This window comes from Ambystoma mexicanum, chromosome 1p (assembly GCF_040938575.1).
Source record: "Ambystoma mexicanum isolate Mex_15411 chromosome 1p, UKY_AmexF1_1, whole genome shotgun sequence".
NCBI classification, from domain to species: domain Eukaryota; kingdom Metazoa; phylum Chordata; class Amphibia; order Caudata; family Ambystomatidae; genus Ambystoma; species Ambystoma mexicanum.
Window position 1 is genome coordinate 297,296,013 of NC_090921.1, and position 13,585 is coordinate 297,309,597.

Consider the following 13,585-nt stretch of genomic DNA (forward strand, 5'->3'; position numbering starts at 1 on the left):
ACAGTAAACACGGTTGGGACCATAGAAAAGAGTCAAAAAGGCTTCAAAAGTAACTGCTGCCACCAGCTCTGTTCTCGGCACACTTGTACATTCACTAAAAATCCTTCGAGGGTGTCTAGGGCCTTAAAAACGTAAAAAAGGCCTCAGCACACTGTACTGAAAGGTACATTGTGCACTGATTTATTTATTTTTGCCAAGAAATGGTAACAAAGTGAAAGACTAAGGGAAACAAAGTCTCCCAGTACTGACTCTGAAGGGCATGTCAGTTTCCCCTTAATAAGATGAGCAAAAGCCCAGCGGAGTACAGCAGAAGGCTGGGCTCCACTGGTAAAAGTCAGGCTAGGATGGTCAGACAAAAGCAAAAAGTTGGGGGAGGGGGGGTTCACAACTGGAGGGAAAATTACCCTAAATGGAAATCTTTCCTAACACTCATGCAGGAAACTCTGTCTGGGCGATTTTCCAGTGGTATTGTCTACTCTAACCAGAAGACCATGGGATAAGGTGGTCAAAGTGGTCATACAGGGGTCTCGTAAAAAATCTGTACCCTCTAAAGTCTTTGACCGGCAAAAGAGTGAAAGAAAGGGAAATGATGAATTGAGAACAGAGTGTTGCAGAAGTTAGCAAAAGTGAAACTGGTGGAGGGATGCTGACAAAAAGGTGCGAAGTCCAAAGTCCCGAAGTACATTGAACTGTTTGTAAAAGTCGGCGAAAGTGAACCCGGAAGAGGGAAGCCGACCATCGGAGACTAAGCCTGAAGTACTGTTTAAAAAGACATTAAGACTTGTTGAAAGTAAGAGGTATTGGAAGACCAGGGGGTAGAATTGTCAAGTGGGTCCGAGCCTGGTCGAGGGAGATCCAGGGGTGAAAAGCTATCACCCAAAGTTCATTGAGAGAGGAACTGTTCAATTGATTGGTTTAATACGATACGTGAGGGGTAGGCGCCCGAAAGAGGGGGACCCCAGAAATGAAGCCATCACCCGATGTGAACTGTGGAACTTTTTGTTTGTGTTTGTCTGTTGGGTGCATCAGGCATCGAAGGCAAGAGACTTTTTTGTGTAAAGAGACTTTACAAAACTAAACATGTACTGTGCTAGCTGGACCTGAACTGTCAGGTTGTGCTGAGAAAGCTGTGCTCAAAGTTCCCACCTTGTCCCGTGCTGAAAACCTGGGGAAGGGAGACCCCTGGCAATCACATCCTGACTTATGATTTGAGAACACTTCTTTCTTTATTGAAACCCTATCCCACACTCTTTCTGTAATTAGTTGTAAGGACTTGGCAATAGATTTTTATTTTTTAAATATGCCCTTTTATTTGACACAGCGCCACTAGGACTGATTGCCTTTTCATTTGATGGTCATTGCTTGCTCCCATCTTAGATTTAGGTTGGGCATTTTTCCACCCTGCATTCTTTGTTCAATAAACACCCTTGAACTGTGATCACTTGTGTCTGTCTTTACTGTTGCCACCATGAGTTCTTTACACAAGGAACTAGGCTGAACCAGTCCATAAATCTGTAAAGGGTGCAGGTCTGGGCTCAGTGAGCCCATGTGTGCACAATGACCATTCTAGGGGCTGCGTTGTGGTTCCACAAACAAAGGAAAGACCCAAAACGAATGATAGTGTGTGTAGGTCTTACAAAATGCATTCCATACGGTCATGTGTGATTTGATGGCTGTCTTAGGCCAGCATGTGCCTGAATGTGTATCATGGGGAGACGCATTGCAAGACGTGAAGCTGAAGGCTCCACTTCTCTGCAAAAAGTCAGGACAAGGTGTAAAACAAAAGGCAAAAAGTTTAGGGGTCCATAGAATATGGAGGGAAAGTTGCCGATCTTTCCGAACAGGCTGTTTTCTGTTGCTCTCTGCTCTGTTTTGTCATTCGAGCCCAGATCCACTTGGTTGGGTGCCCACATTTTCCTGGCACCTTCTCAATCCTTTCTTTCGCTCCTGGCTGGAGTTTTACCCTCATGGGAAGTCGCATTATTTTTCCTTTGGGCTGCTTGACTAACAAAGGCCTGATTCTGCCTCACTACCTTTCTTATGGGCTACTGCGTCTCAAAGCAGGAACTCTTAGAGGATCTCCTCTGGCATTCCCCTCGGGTTGGTTGCTGCCTTTTGTGGTGCGCCTGTGGTATAGAACCAGACGTAGCCATAACCTAGGCTGTGATTATTAGATTTGTTGCATCTATTCGTAAAGGGAACTTAACAACCTCCTTTTAAAGGTACTTTAGAAGGAACCTGCCTGTACACTAAAATGTTTCCTGTGTCTCCTTCCGGTCTCTGGAGTTTTATACCAAGCGACTGGAATTTTACCATGTACCACTGATTTGCTATGTTATTTCAAAGGTCTACTTTACACTCCTGAAATGTACTAATTTGCTGTGCATCACAGCAGGTTATTTTTTGTTTTTCATTTCACATCTGCTAGTGTAATCAAAACATGAGTCTGTTTTTGAGACTAATTGTATTCTACCTCTTCCGCATTGTTTGGTAAGTGTTCTAACCCCCCTGTTGTCCCTTCAGGTGCTTATACATAATTTATAGTGCATATTTGTACCATTAATGCTGCTATGTGTGAGAGTTGTAGTGAATTAAGCTGACCATTCATCTGCTAGCATTTTGGGGCCTGATCATGACTGTGAATGTAGTTTTACTGTTGTCTAGGGTTCCCTTTTTCTCCCTGCCATTTAGCCCTATATGGGTTGTGCCAACGACCATGTAGTGGGCATACATTTCATACAGGTATGGGTAGGGTCCTTTATGCCCTTCATTGTTTTTGATCATGCGCTTTGTTACGGTGTGTAATGTGTGAACTCCACGTACCACACCTAGATAGCCTGTGTGATTTTATAATAATTGTATATTTTTCAGTATACCAGTGAAGTATAGTCTCTGGAGATGACCTTTGGGAATAACTACTTCACCACCAGCCCGCCTCCTCTCTTGAGTTTAGCTGACGGCTGTCATAGCTGCCACTATAGAGTGTGTGGTCTACCTTTTTGTTTGGAAAACCTTTCTTGCATTTAGATTAGATGGTTCTGCACGGACCTGTGGAAAAATCTCAGAACATGGCTGCTGCAATGATCTCTAGAGCAGTGTGTGGGCAATACTTCAGCCTTTTTTGTGCAATATTTCCCCGCTACTTCTTAAAGGATAGATGGTGTGCATAAATCCTGGTCTTTTGGTCTTTTAAATGCTATGACCCACTGCTCCCTTTCGTTTCAAATGTGTGTAAGAAGTTGGGGATGTGTGGGGGGGAGGCAGAATGTGCAAATAATGTAAAATTACCTTCACAGTAACTTGAGGATGCTTTGTCTATGCTCTCCTTCCTTTTGATCACATGCACCCTTCCATCTCCATTGGCATATCTGAAATTGCAATGCATTTGCTTGTAGGTGGAAACTGGCTGATTTTGGTGGCATAGAAAGTGTAGAGGAATGTACATAAGGACGTGTAACCTTGGTGCCCCTTCAACAGAGCAATTTTTGCAATTCTTGTGCACTCACTCCTACAGTGATAGAGATCTTAGGGCTGTGGGTGTAGTTATTGACTGCAGCCAAACAGGTGGTTTGACTGGTTTAAGCTGTACAGGCTGGAAGAATCGAAGAAGCATCCTTTAAAATAAATGCTCTTTACTTTGCATCAGTGGTCTGATAGAACTTTGCTTTCCTTTGCAGTCACTTGTGGATATGGCTCCCAAATACATCTTGGAACAGTTTCTGCAGCAGGAGCTGCTTATTAATATCACAGAGCATGAGGTGAGTTATTTTAGGGTGATGAAGTATGTGCTTTTCTATGCATAAATAACTATGGAACACTGGTTTGAAATCCTTTTTTTATTATTGAATAATCGGATTCGTTATTGCCATGGGTTTTCCTGGTGTTCCAAGAAGATACTGAGCTATCATGTTGGGAGACTTATTGTTGTTACTCATGATATTTTGAGAGCACGTCCCGGACATAGGTGTTAGATTTGAGCTTCCATTTTCTGAAGACTGTATTGTGCCCCCACTCTTTTTATCCTAAATTAGACTAAAGCAAGAAAAAACAGAAATTCCATTTTACATGTGGTGCATCTCCGGAGATTATTCGCTCGGGCCTTTAACGAGTTATGAGGGACCATAACACCCGGTACGGCCCTCACTGCAGGTCTATAAAGCTATTAGAACACCCTCCGGGCCCGATTCTGAACTTGGCGCAGAAAATGTGCTAAAAAGCAGGATTCACTGCGCCAAATCGGGACGCCCAGGCTCCACCAGTATTTTCAAGTGAGCCTAGGCGTCCTCGTAGTGCACAAAAGTGCACCTGCAGGGTGGTGCCTATTTGTCATAACGGGCGCAATCCTGAAATCTCAGCAGCTTTTGTGTAAAATAACGACATATTCGTTATTTTACAAAAATGCTGCGGAGAACATGGGTGTATATGAACCCATTCATATACACCAAAGTAAGTAGCTTCCACGTTGTATTCTACAACGTTGAAGCTGCTTGCAAACACTCAATTTGCGGGCTGTAATCAATCTGCAGGCTATATCAGTGCTTATAGCCCGCAGATTGACAATCAGCTTCCCAGAAACACCACTAGACTGTAATTTCCATTATTTAAGGCATTGCACCAACCCCATGTCTCTTGTCTAACTTGGTCTTTGTTTTCTTTATTTACAGCTGGTCCCAGAGCATGTGGTCATGACAAAGGAAGAAGTAACAGAGCTGTTGGCAAGATAGTATCCTTTTTATCTGCTTGGTCTTTAGTTTCAAGCATTCATCTTGCCTTGTCGGGCCGCTCCAAAACTCTGATTTTGCTCCACTGAGGCTTGTTGATGACCTTTCCCATATTGTACCAAACCCCAAAATCTAGCTCTGTTAATCATAAACTTTCTATTTGATTGGAAAGCTAGATTATTACTGGAACTGCAACTCGGGGGGGAAAATGCAACGAAAACATTTCAAGAAATCAGTCTTTCTATTTCTTTGTGGGGTAAAGTAATGAGGCCACCTGCTCTAGTTGTATGTTTTGTATTCCAAGCCCCATGCTGTCATTAGTTTGACATTTGTTTTAAAGTTACGTGAATTTCTTCCGCCTGGACACACAGATATACACACACCATTGCTGTAACAATGGGAAGTAGCTGATTTCAGACCATCTTGTGGGACTGATATGCATTTTTAAATGTTTTTTAAACTTACCAGCTGCCTTGTTGGAGAGTAGAAGTATAAATGTATAGGTGTTGAAAACTACGATGGTGTTTTATGGTTTGCGCTTTAAACTAGATTTTGTCCAAGTCTATATTGCTTTATTTGGCCTTCATTTCCTTCCTGTGATTCATGGAGTTACTCTGTCTGGAAGCTTTGGAGGCTGTTTCATAGCATTCACTGCCTTAATAGGACGTTCCAAAACCTCTTTTTTGCGGAGTTGTCTCTCTATTAAGGGATCATAAAATTAAATATTTCTGCTGATGTGTGGAATCCCAGAACAATTCAAATGAATGGCAGTAACTCTTAAGAAACATTGTCATAAACACAGCTGTACCCGGCATATCATATGCTGATCTTGCACATGGTCTTTTGCTCTGTTTCGCTCCTGCCTTTCGCTCGCTACACTTTGGGAACAAATGAATGACTATCTTTGTTTGACCAATCATTCTGATAATCACCAAGTTAATAGTACAAACTGGGCTTGGTGCTCCTTGTAACCATGTATTGTATATCCTCATTTGGACAGGCTAGTGATCTGGATTTGAAGGTTAAACAGCTGAGATATAATTTGCTTCATTGGTGTTATAGGGATGTCTTCTTGTTTCCATATTTAGAATCGGAGGGACTGGGTCTGTGAACATAGCCAGTATCCAATACACAGACCTCCTTTGAGAAATGTATATTTACGATTGGCTGGATAGCTTACTGTTTTGTATTTTATCTCCAAAAAGCATAACTAGTACTCTTTAAAAGGCATTCCTAAATAGAAAAGACAGCAGAGCATGAAAAAATGGTAAACCGGCAAGCATATAGGAAACATTGACACTGTCTCTTTAAGGGTGCAAGCTCTCAGCATGCATTAAGTTTAGTTTGCCTCTGTTCTTTAGGTCTCCCTGTGCTTTGTGTCTTTAGGTGCATCTTCCTGGCTTGGGCACTGCTGGTGATTCTCTCAAGCTCACTATACTATGGTATAAATTATAAGTACTTGGGTGGTCTTTAACAGGTACAGTGCACATCTTTCAGATGTACCAACTGAGAGAATGTCCTCGCACTATATATTTATTTATCCAATATTTGTATTTCTGATAGTTTGTTAATCTGCTTAGAATCAAATGCTGTGCATAGTCCGACATCCAGTGGTCACTGCGGAGTATTGCATCTTGTTTTTCGAAAGTCGAAAAGGGGACGTCGACATAGGCGTGTCTGTAATACTATCCCTATAGTGACGTGTAGTGTACCCAAAAACCCTCACGCGCCGAGGTCCCTCAGATTGTTTTTTTACACCTAGAATACTAGTCGCCTTATGCAGAGCTCGTAAGAGACATTGCCATTACCATTTATTCGACCGTTGGTCGATTTGTCAGTTATCGTTTAATCCAACCACTTCCAGCCCTCTTTCGACGGCTAAGCAACTTCCCCGCCGAGTCAAGATCTTTGGCGGTGGCTTAGACGGAGGAGATCCTATCGGAGAGTGGGGGTTGTTTGTGGACATGTCTGTTTTCTTCTAGAATGCCTTCCCCCCCACCACCTCCTCGTTATCACTTATTACATCCTCAGCTATGGCGAGGACTCCTTTTAGATTTTGCCCTCGTAACGGCAAATTCATGTGGAAGGATAAGCATAAGCAGTGTAACCGCTGCTTACCCCTTGACCACAACGAGGCCAGCTGTGCGGCCTGTAAACTCCTCCATCCAAAAACTTTGAAGGACCGCAGGGTCAAGAAGTGGGCAGCCTACGCCATGTCAAAGGCTGATTCCTCACCCGCTGCTGCCGCCGCCGGGGATAGTGATAACACTACCTCCATATCGGAGGTTGTCAACCTCTCTAAGGAGCGCTCCCGCTCCTCCCCGTCTGTCCCCGTCCCCAAAAACTTCGGCTCGGGCCCTACTTATGGAGATGTACACCCCGGCGATGCCGACGCACATGCAAAAGTCAAATCTAAACCCACAACCCACGGCCATTCCTCGAGTAAGTCAAAGAAGGCCACAGCGAGATGCCAAATCTGCCGTCGGCCTCCGCCGACCGTAAGGGTCGCCAGCCCTCCACGCAGTCGCATGCGCGCCTAGGCCATCCGCAACTAAGGGCGCTATCACCAAAACGTCTGCCGAAACGCCTCGTAAGAGAGCGTCCTTCGACGATAATGTTCCGGCACCACCGAAAACCATTCATGACCAGTCCTCGGCCGACAAACTAGTTGTGGAGAGCTGAGCTAGAATAGTCTCCACGGATGCTCAGAAACAGGTGGCGAAAGAGTCGCCGAGACCCGCTCACAAGGTCAGAGAGACACCGCAATCTACGGAAGGTACGCCGGAACCTCCCCCCACGTCTAAGGGAAGACCTAGTGTCGGGCCCACGAGAAGGGTTCTCAGAGGGCGACGGGGATATATCCTCCATGCTATGGGAGAGATCTTGACGCCTAGAGGCGGAGGAGCAGACCTTTCCACCGCTAGATCATTCAGTGTTATCCCAGTGGACTAGGGAAAGATTTGAATTGTGTATGGACAGACTAGATAGGTTTGTGTCCACCTCTAAACACGTTACAACCAAAAGGCCAAGAGAGGTACTCCATGAAGACCCTAGGGCCAAGTATCCAAGACTCTTTGACCCGCTTTAGGTGGAAATTGATACATATGACCTCACTGAAGAGGACTTTCAGGAAGATGAAGAATTTCTAAATACTGAGGATCTACAAGACCCTATAGGGGACTTTGAAGAAGACCCAGACATATGTGAACACAGCCCTGGCAGTCTCCAGGGGCGTCAACAGACCCTGATGTTTTGGATCTGCGCTCTCCTCAAACCACACCGGTCAGAAACCCGTCACCTGTGGATGATCAACCCACTTTAAATGCAATGCTACGCAAGGCAGCAGCACATTTTGAAATTGACACAGGGAAAATTACCCCAGAAGCAGATTTTGTGGAGAAAATAATTAAGGAAAAACCACCTACTAGCCAAGTCATACCCCTTCTTGCCTCAGTCAAGAGACGCCTCGTTCCCTCTTTATCCACACCTTCATTGGTTAGAGGGGTCAACTCAAGAATAGAGAAGCTTTTTAGCCCTTCACCTTTGGATCCCTTATATATTAGGGGTCACTCCATACCTGATTCCCTGGTAGTAACCACCACGAGGAAAAGGGTTCGGGTTCTGCTATCTCCTAGCGAAGCACCCCCAGACAAGGAGGGGAAGAAACTCTATGCCTTGGGAAAAGGATTACATCCTCGGCAGCTTTCTCCACGTGGATTGCCAACAACAATACTTTGTTGGCAAGCTACGCTGATGCCCAATGGGGATTGTTGCGCAAAGGCCTACAAGAAGCCCCTGAGCCCTTGCGAACCCGCTTGTTAGCCATTGTGACAGAAGGTACTCTGGTAAACCAAAGCATCATCAAGAACACTTTAGATCAGGGGTGCACAACTGATTTCGACAGAGGGCCAAAAGTACCTTACATGATGGCTATAGTGGGCCGAAAAGTAAATGTGGGTGGGGTGGTAGGCGGGGCGTGGCAGGAAGCTTTTTCAACCTCCAATTTGTATTAAACACATAGAAAAAGAATGTTTTTGAGGGGTAACGATTTTTATTTGCATTTCAAACTTACATTTTGTACTACACATTTATTTCTATTTAGTTATTGTATATCTGTTTAATTAAATGATATATATTTTATTGACCCTTGATTGGACATTCCGTTATTTTGGACTGCTATAGTTTGCTGTTTGGGTTTCCCAAGAGGAGTATGGCCTTCGTTGAGTCAGGTTTCCTCAAAAAGCACTGTGCCTGTTTCAGCTTTATTATTGGGTTCACTCTTGGAGTGCAACACTATGCCCCATGGCTCCCACCCCCAACCAAACACTATGCCCCATAGCCCCCACCCCTCAAGCAAACACTATGCCCCATGGCCCTCTCACCCCCAACCAAACACTATGCCCCTTGGCCCCCTCACCCCCAACCAAACACTATGCCCTATGCCTCCCTTACTCCCAACCAAACACTGCCCCATGGCTCCCCCAACCAAACACTGCCCCATAGCCCCCACCCCTCAAGCAAACACTATGCCCCATGGCTCCCCCACCCCTAACCAAACACTATGCCCCATGGCCCCCTCACCCCCAACCAAACACTATGCCCCATGGCGCCCATACAGACCCAAACCCCCCCACCCCCAACTCGGCACACAAACTCTCAAACATGCACCCATACAGACCCGAAACCCCCCCACCACCCCCGCATCTCAACATACACAACACAACACAAACATACAGCAGAACAGACCCGACACACCCAGACAGACCACTTTCCGGAGACGTGCTGGAAGGCAGGCTAGCTGGAACTCTGGCGAGGTAAGTGGCGTGGCACTAAGGCTGGCGTGGTCTACAAGGCTGAAATGCCTTCCGGCATCAAGCCTTATAGACCACGCCAGCCGTAGTGCTAGCACTCCATTGGTGCAGCACACACGCACTACGTGGCTCGTAGGAGCGACGTGGTGCGTGTGTGCTGAGCCAATGAGGGCCAGTGGTTTGTCCGGCCCGGAAGACAACAAAGAATTTCCTAATGGAGGGTGGCCGATGCTGCTTGCGGGCCGCACTCCAATAGGAGAGTCTTTGTGCCTTGTGGGCCAGACAAAATGGCATGGCGGGCCGCAACTGGCCCGCGGGCCTTATGTTGTGCACCCATGCCTTAGATGCTGCGGAAACGGCTGGCTGGTCACTAGTCCAAGGTTACTTCTTAAGCGTCATGCTTGGCTCAGAAACTAACCGCTTGAAGACTCAAACTTGTTTGGTAAGGCGGTTGATGACGCACTGGGAACAGCTAAGAAGGAACACGAAACTCTAAAGACCCTGGACCAAATCACAAGACTCCTAATAAGCAAGGTTATGGCAACAGGCGGTTTTTTCGTGGCGAACGACAAAATCAACAACAATAATACTCCTCAGCACGCAACTGGTCCTCCCCCCAGGGAACCAGTAGACAATATGCTCAGAGGACAACGTTGTGGCACGGGAAGAGGTCGGGGCCCCACTCCCAGAGGCTCCCCGGCTGCCAACACCAAATGACCCGAAAGTTTGGGTCCCCTCCCATGCATCTCCGGTTGGGGGCCGGTTAACATCATTCCTACAAGCATGGGAGGGAATTACGACAGACTGCTGGGTACTGTCAACAAGAGCCCACGGTTACTGCATCGTATTCAGTCTGTCCCCTACATTCAGACCCCCAAAGGGAAGACGCCCATCACTGGAACACCTCTCCATCCTTCTTCAGGAAGTCGAACTGCTGCTGGAAAAAGGAGCAATAGAGGTTGCGCCTCTATCACAGGTAAAGGAGGGTATTTATTCAGTGTACTTCCTTGTACCCAAAAAGGATTTAACCATGCACCCTGTACTAGATCTGCGCCCAGCGAACACAATTGTAAAACCTCAAAGTTGTATGGTGACATTGCAGGAGGTAATCCCCCTGCTCACACAGGGGGATTACATGGCAACACTGGACATGAAAGATGCGTACTTTCATATTTCAATGTTGACAGCGCACAGGAAATACCTCAGGTTCATGATAGAAGGCAAGCACTATCAGTTCAAGATGTTATCCTTCGGCATAGCTTCAGCGCCAAGGGTATTCACAAAGGTACTGGCAGTGACGGCAGCACACCTGCGCAGATTGTCCATTCCAGTCTACCCTTACCTCGACGACTGGCTCATAACAGGGGATTCTTACGAAACATGCTTCTCAAATACCCAAAAGACTGTAGACCTTTTGTTCCACCTGGGCTTCTCCATCAACGAGAAGTCCAGTCTAGACCCCAGCCAAGTCGAGCAATTCCTAGGGGCTCTAATTCGAACAAAGGATGACCTTGTCTCCCCTCCAACGAGAGGGTCCAAAACATGCTGTTTCAGATCCTTCAATATGTAGCCGGTCTGGAGGAGACGGTACGCAAGTTCATGTGATTGCTAGGAATGATGCCGTCATGTATTTATTTGGTACCTCACGCACGTCTGCGCATGCGCCCAATCCAAGAGTGGCTCAACAGCCCGTGGTGTCAGGCCACTGGACAATGGGATGATCTAATGGTGGTCTCGCAAACCTTGCTTCTCCCTCTGCCATGGTGGTCGAAAGAAAACCTCGTGGTGGGGAAACCTTTCGCAAACCCCTGCAGTGGAGCCACCCTAACCACAGACTCATCCCTCACAGGATGGGGGGGAGGGGCTCATTTATCCCATCAGACTGCACACATAGTTTGGACTCCGAATGTGGCATCCAAACACATAAACTTGCTGGAACATCTGGCGGTCTTCAAAGCACTGAAGGCTTTCCAGACACACCTACAAGGGAAAACAGTGCTGATCCTCACAGACAGCACCACGGCCATGTACTACCTGAACAAGCAAAGGGGCACACACTATCCAGGACTGTCCAAGCTGTCCCAGAACATCTGGAAGTGGGCTCTCAAACACAACATGTTCCTGTTATCTCAACATGTACCAGGGGAACTCAATCTTCTGGCAGACAAACGCAGCAGAGACTTCCCTCTGCCCGCAGAGTACGAATGGCGACTACACGAAGACATCGTCTCCAACGTTGTCGCAGAACGGGGCTTCACAGAAATCGACCTGTTCGCAACTCTGGAGAACACCCAATGCCAAGATTACGCCTCCAGGTACCCCCAGAACCGCTCCAAGGGGAACGATCTCTGGATAACATGGTCAGAGAAATAATTCGATGCTTCCCTCCCCCCCCCCAAACTCCCCTTCCCAAAAAGATAGTGCACAAGATGCACCATGAACCAGTTATCATGATACTGGTGGCCCTGCCAACCCTGGTTCGCTCATCTGATGGAGATGTCACTGTCTCCTCCAGTAAACTACCCTGCCCGTACAACATGTTGTCACAGGACAGGAGCCAAACGCTGCACCCATGCCCACAGACCCTGAACTTGGCAGCCTGGCTCCTGAGGTCATAGAATTTGGACATTTGCAGCTCCCACAGAGATGCATGGACATTCTCAGAGAGGCAAGAAAACCAAACACTCGTTACTGCTACTCTAGCAAGTGGAAACGGTTCGTCATCTGGTGTAAGTCAAAGAGCATCAACCTCGTTGACTGCTCTCCCACACAGATTGTTCTATAACTGACTCACTTATTGGACTCAGGTTTAGTCTTTAATTCTATTAAAGTTCACCTAGCTGCACTCTCCGCCTACACTACGTCTCAACATAAGGTGTCATGGTGGTAAGTTCCAGTTATTAAAGCCTTCATGGAGGGAGTGAAAAGAATTCACCCTCCTGTATCTAACCCAGCTCCCGGATGGGACCTGAATCTTGTACTAACCAGGCTAATGGGCTCCCCCTTCGAGCCCCTGCATAAAGCAACCCTTAAGGTTCTCACTCTTAAGACTGCTTTCTTGATAGCTATCACCTCTATTAGGAAAGTGAGTGAACTACAAGCGCTCTCTATATTAGAACCCTTTGTAACAGTTCACAAAGATAAGGTGGTTCTACGCACACACCCTAGGTTTGCACCGAAGTTCATTTCAAAATTTCATGTCAACCAGTCTATAGAACTACCAACGTTCTTTCAAAACCCATCAAACTTGGGAGAAAAGAGCCTGCACACTCTTGATGTGCGCAGAGCAGTCATGTTTTATATGGAAAGAACTAGACCACTGAGAAAGACTAATCGGTTCTTTTTCTCAGTGGCAGCAGGAAGAGAAGGAGATGCAGGTTCCAAATCCACTATATCTAGATGGATTGTCCAGTGCATCACTCTGTTTCTCTCTTGCTAAGAGAGAACTGCCCCTCAAGCCTAGAGCTCACTGTACTCAGCACTGGGGCATCCATAGCATTCATTGCAAATGTTCCCCTTGAGTCCATTTGCAAGGCGGCAACCTGGAGTTCTGTATACACCTTTACAAAATACTATTTTGTCTAGATGCCCATTCTCGATCTGATTCCCAGGTGGGACAAGCAGTACTAAGATCTCTTTTCTCTACTGTTCCTTCTCACAACCCTCCTCCAACTCCGGGTACTGCTCGCTAGTCTATGCGCAGCACGTGATTCTAAGCAGATAAACAAACATCAGAAGACATGCATTACTTACCGTAAAAGTATTTCTGATGGTTGTGTCTGCTTAGATTCACATGCGCCCACCCTTACTCCCCGCTCAGATGGAAGGTGCATAGACGTCTTATTACTTCTCTCTTTTCTGTACTCACTCACGTTATTCATAAAGCTCACTCATGGCAGAAAAAATACAAACCGAGGGACCTCGACGCGTGAGTGTTTTTGGGTACACTACACGTCACTATAGGGATAGTATTACAGACACGCCTATGTCGACGTCACTTTGTCGACTTTCGAAAAACAAGATGCAATACTCTGCAGTGACCACTGGATGTCG

The 13,585-nt window shown here is 46.4% G+C and overlaps 1 protein-coding gene across 1 annotated transcript in view; it reads left to right on the forward strand.

The window, feature by feature from the left end:
• The window catches only part of POLR2E (RNA polymerase II, I and III subunit E), a 178,203-nt gene that overhangs the window by 60,681 nt on the left and 103,937 nt on the right, over window positions 1–13,585 (forward strand). Inside the window, exons 4-5 of the mRNA XM_069647351.1 lie at window positions 3,678–3,758; window positions 4,665–4,723. Coding sequence (XP_069503452.1) covers window positions 3,678–3,758; window positions 4,665–4,723 — 140 coding nt within the window. The remainder of the gene's footprint in view (window positions 1–3,677; window positions 3,759–4,664; window positions 4,724–13,585) is intronic.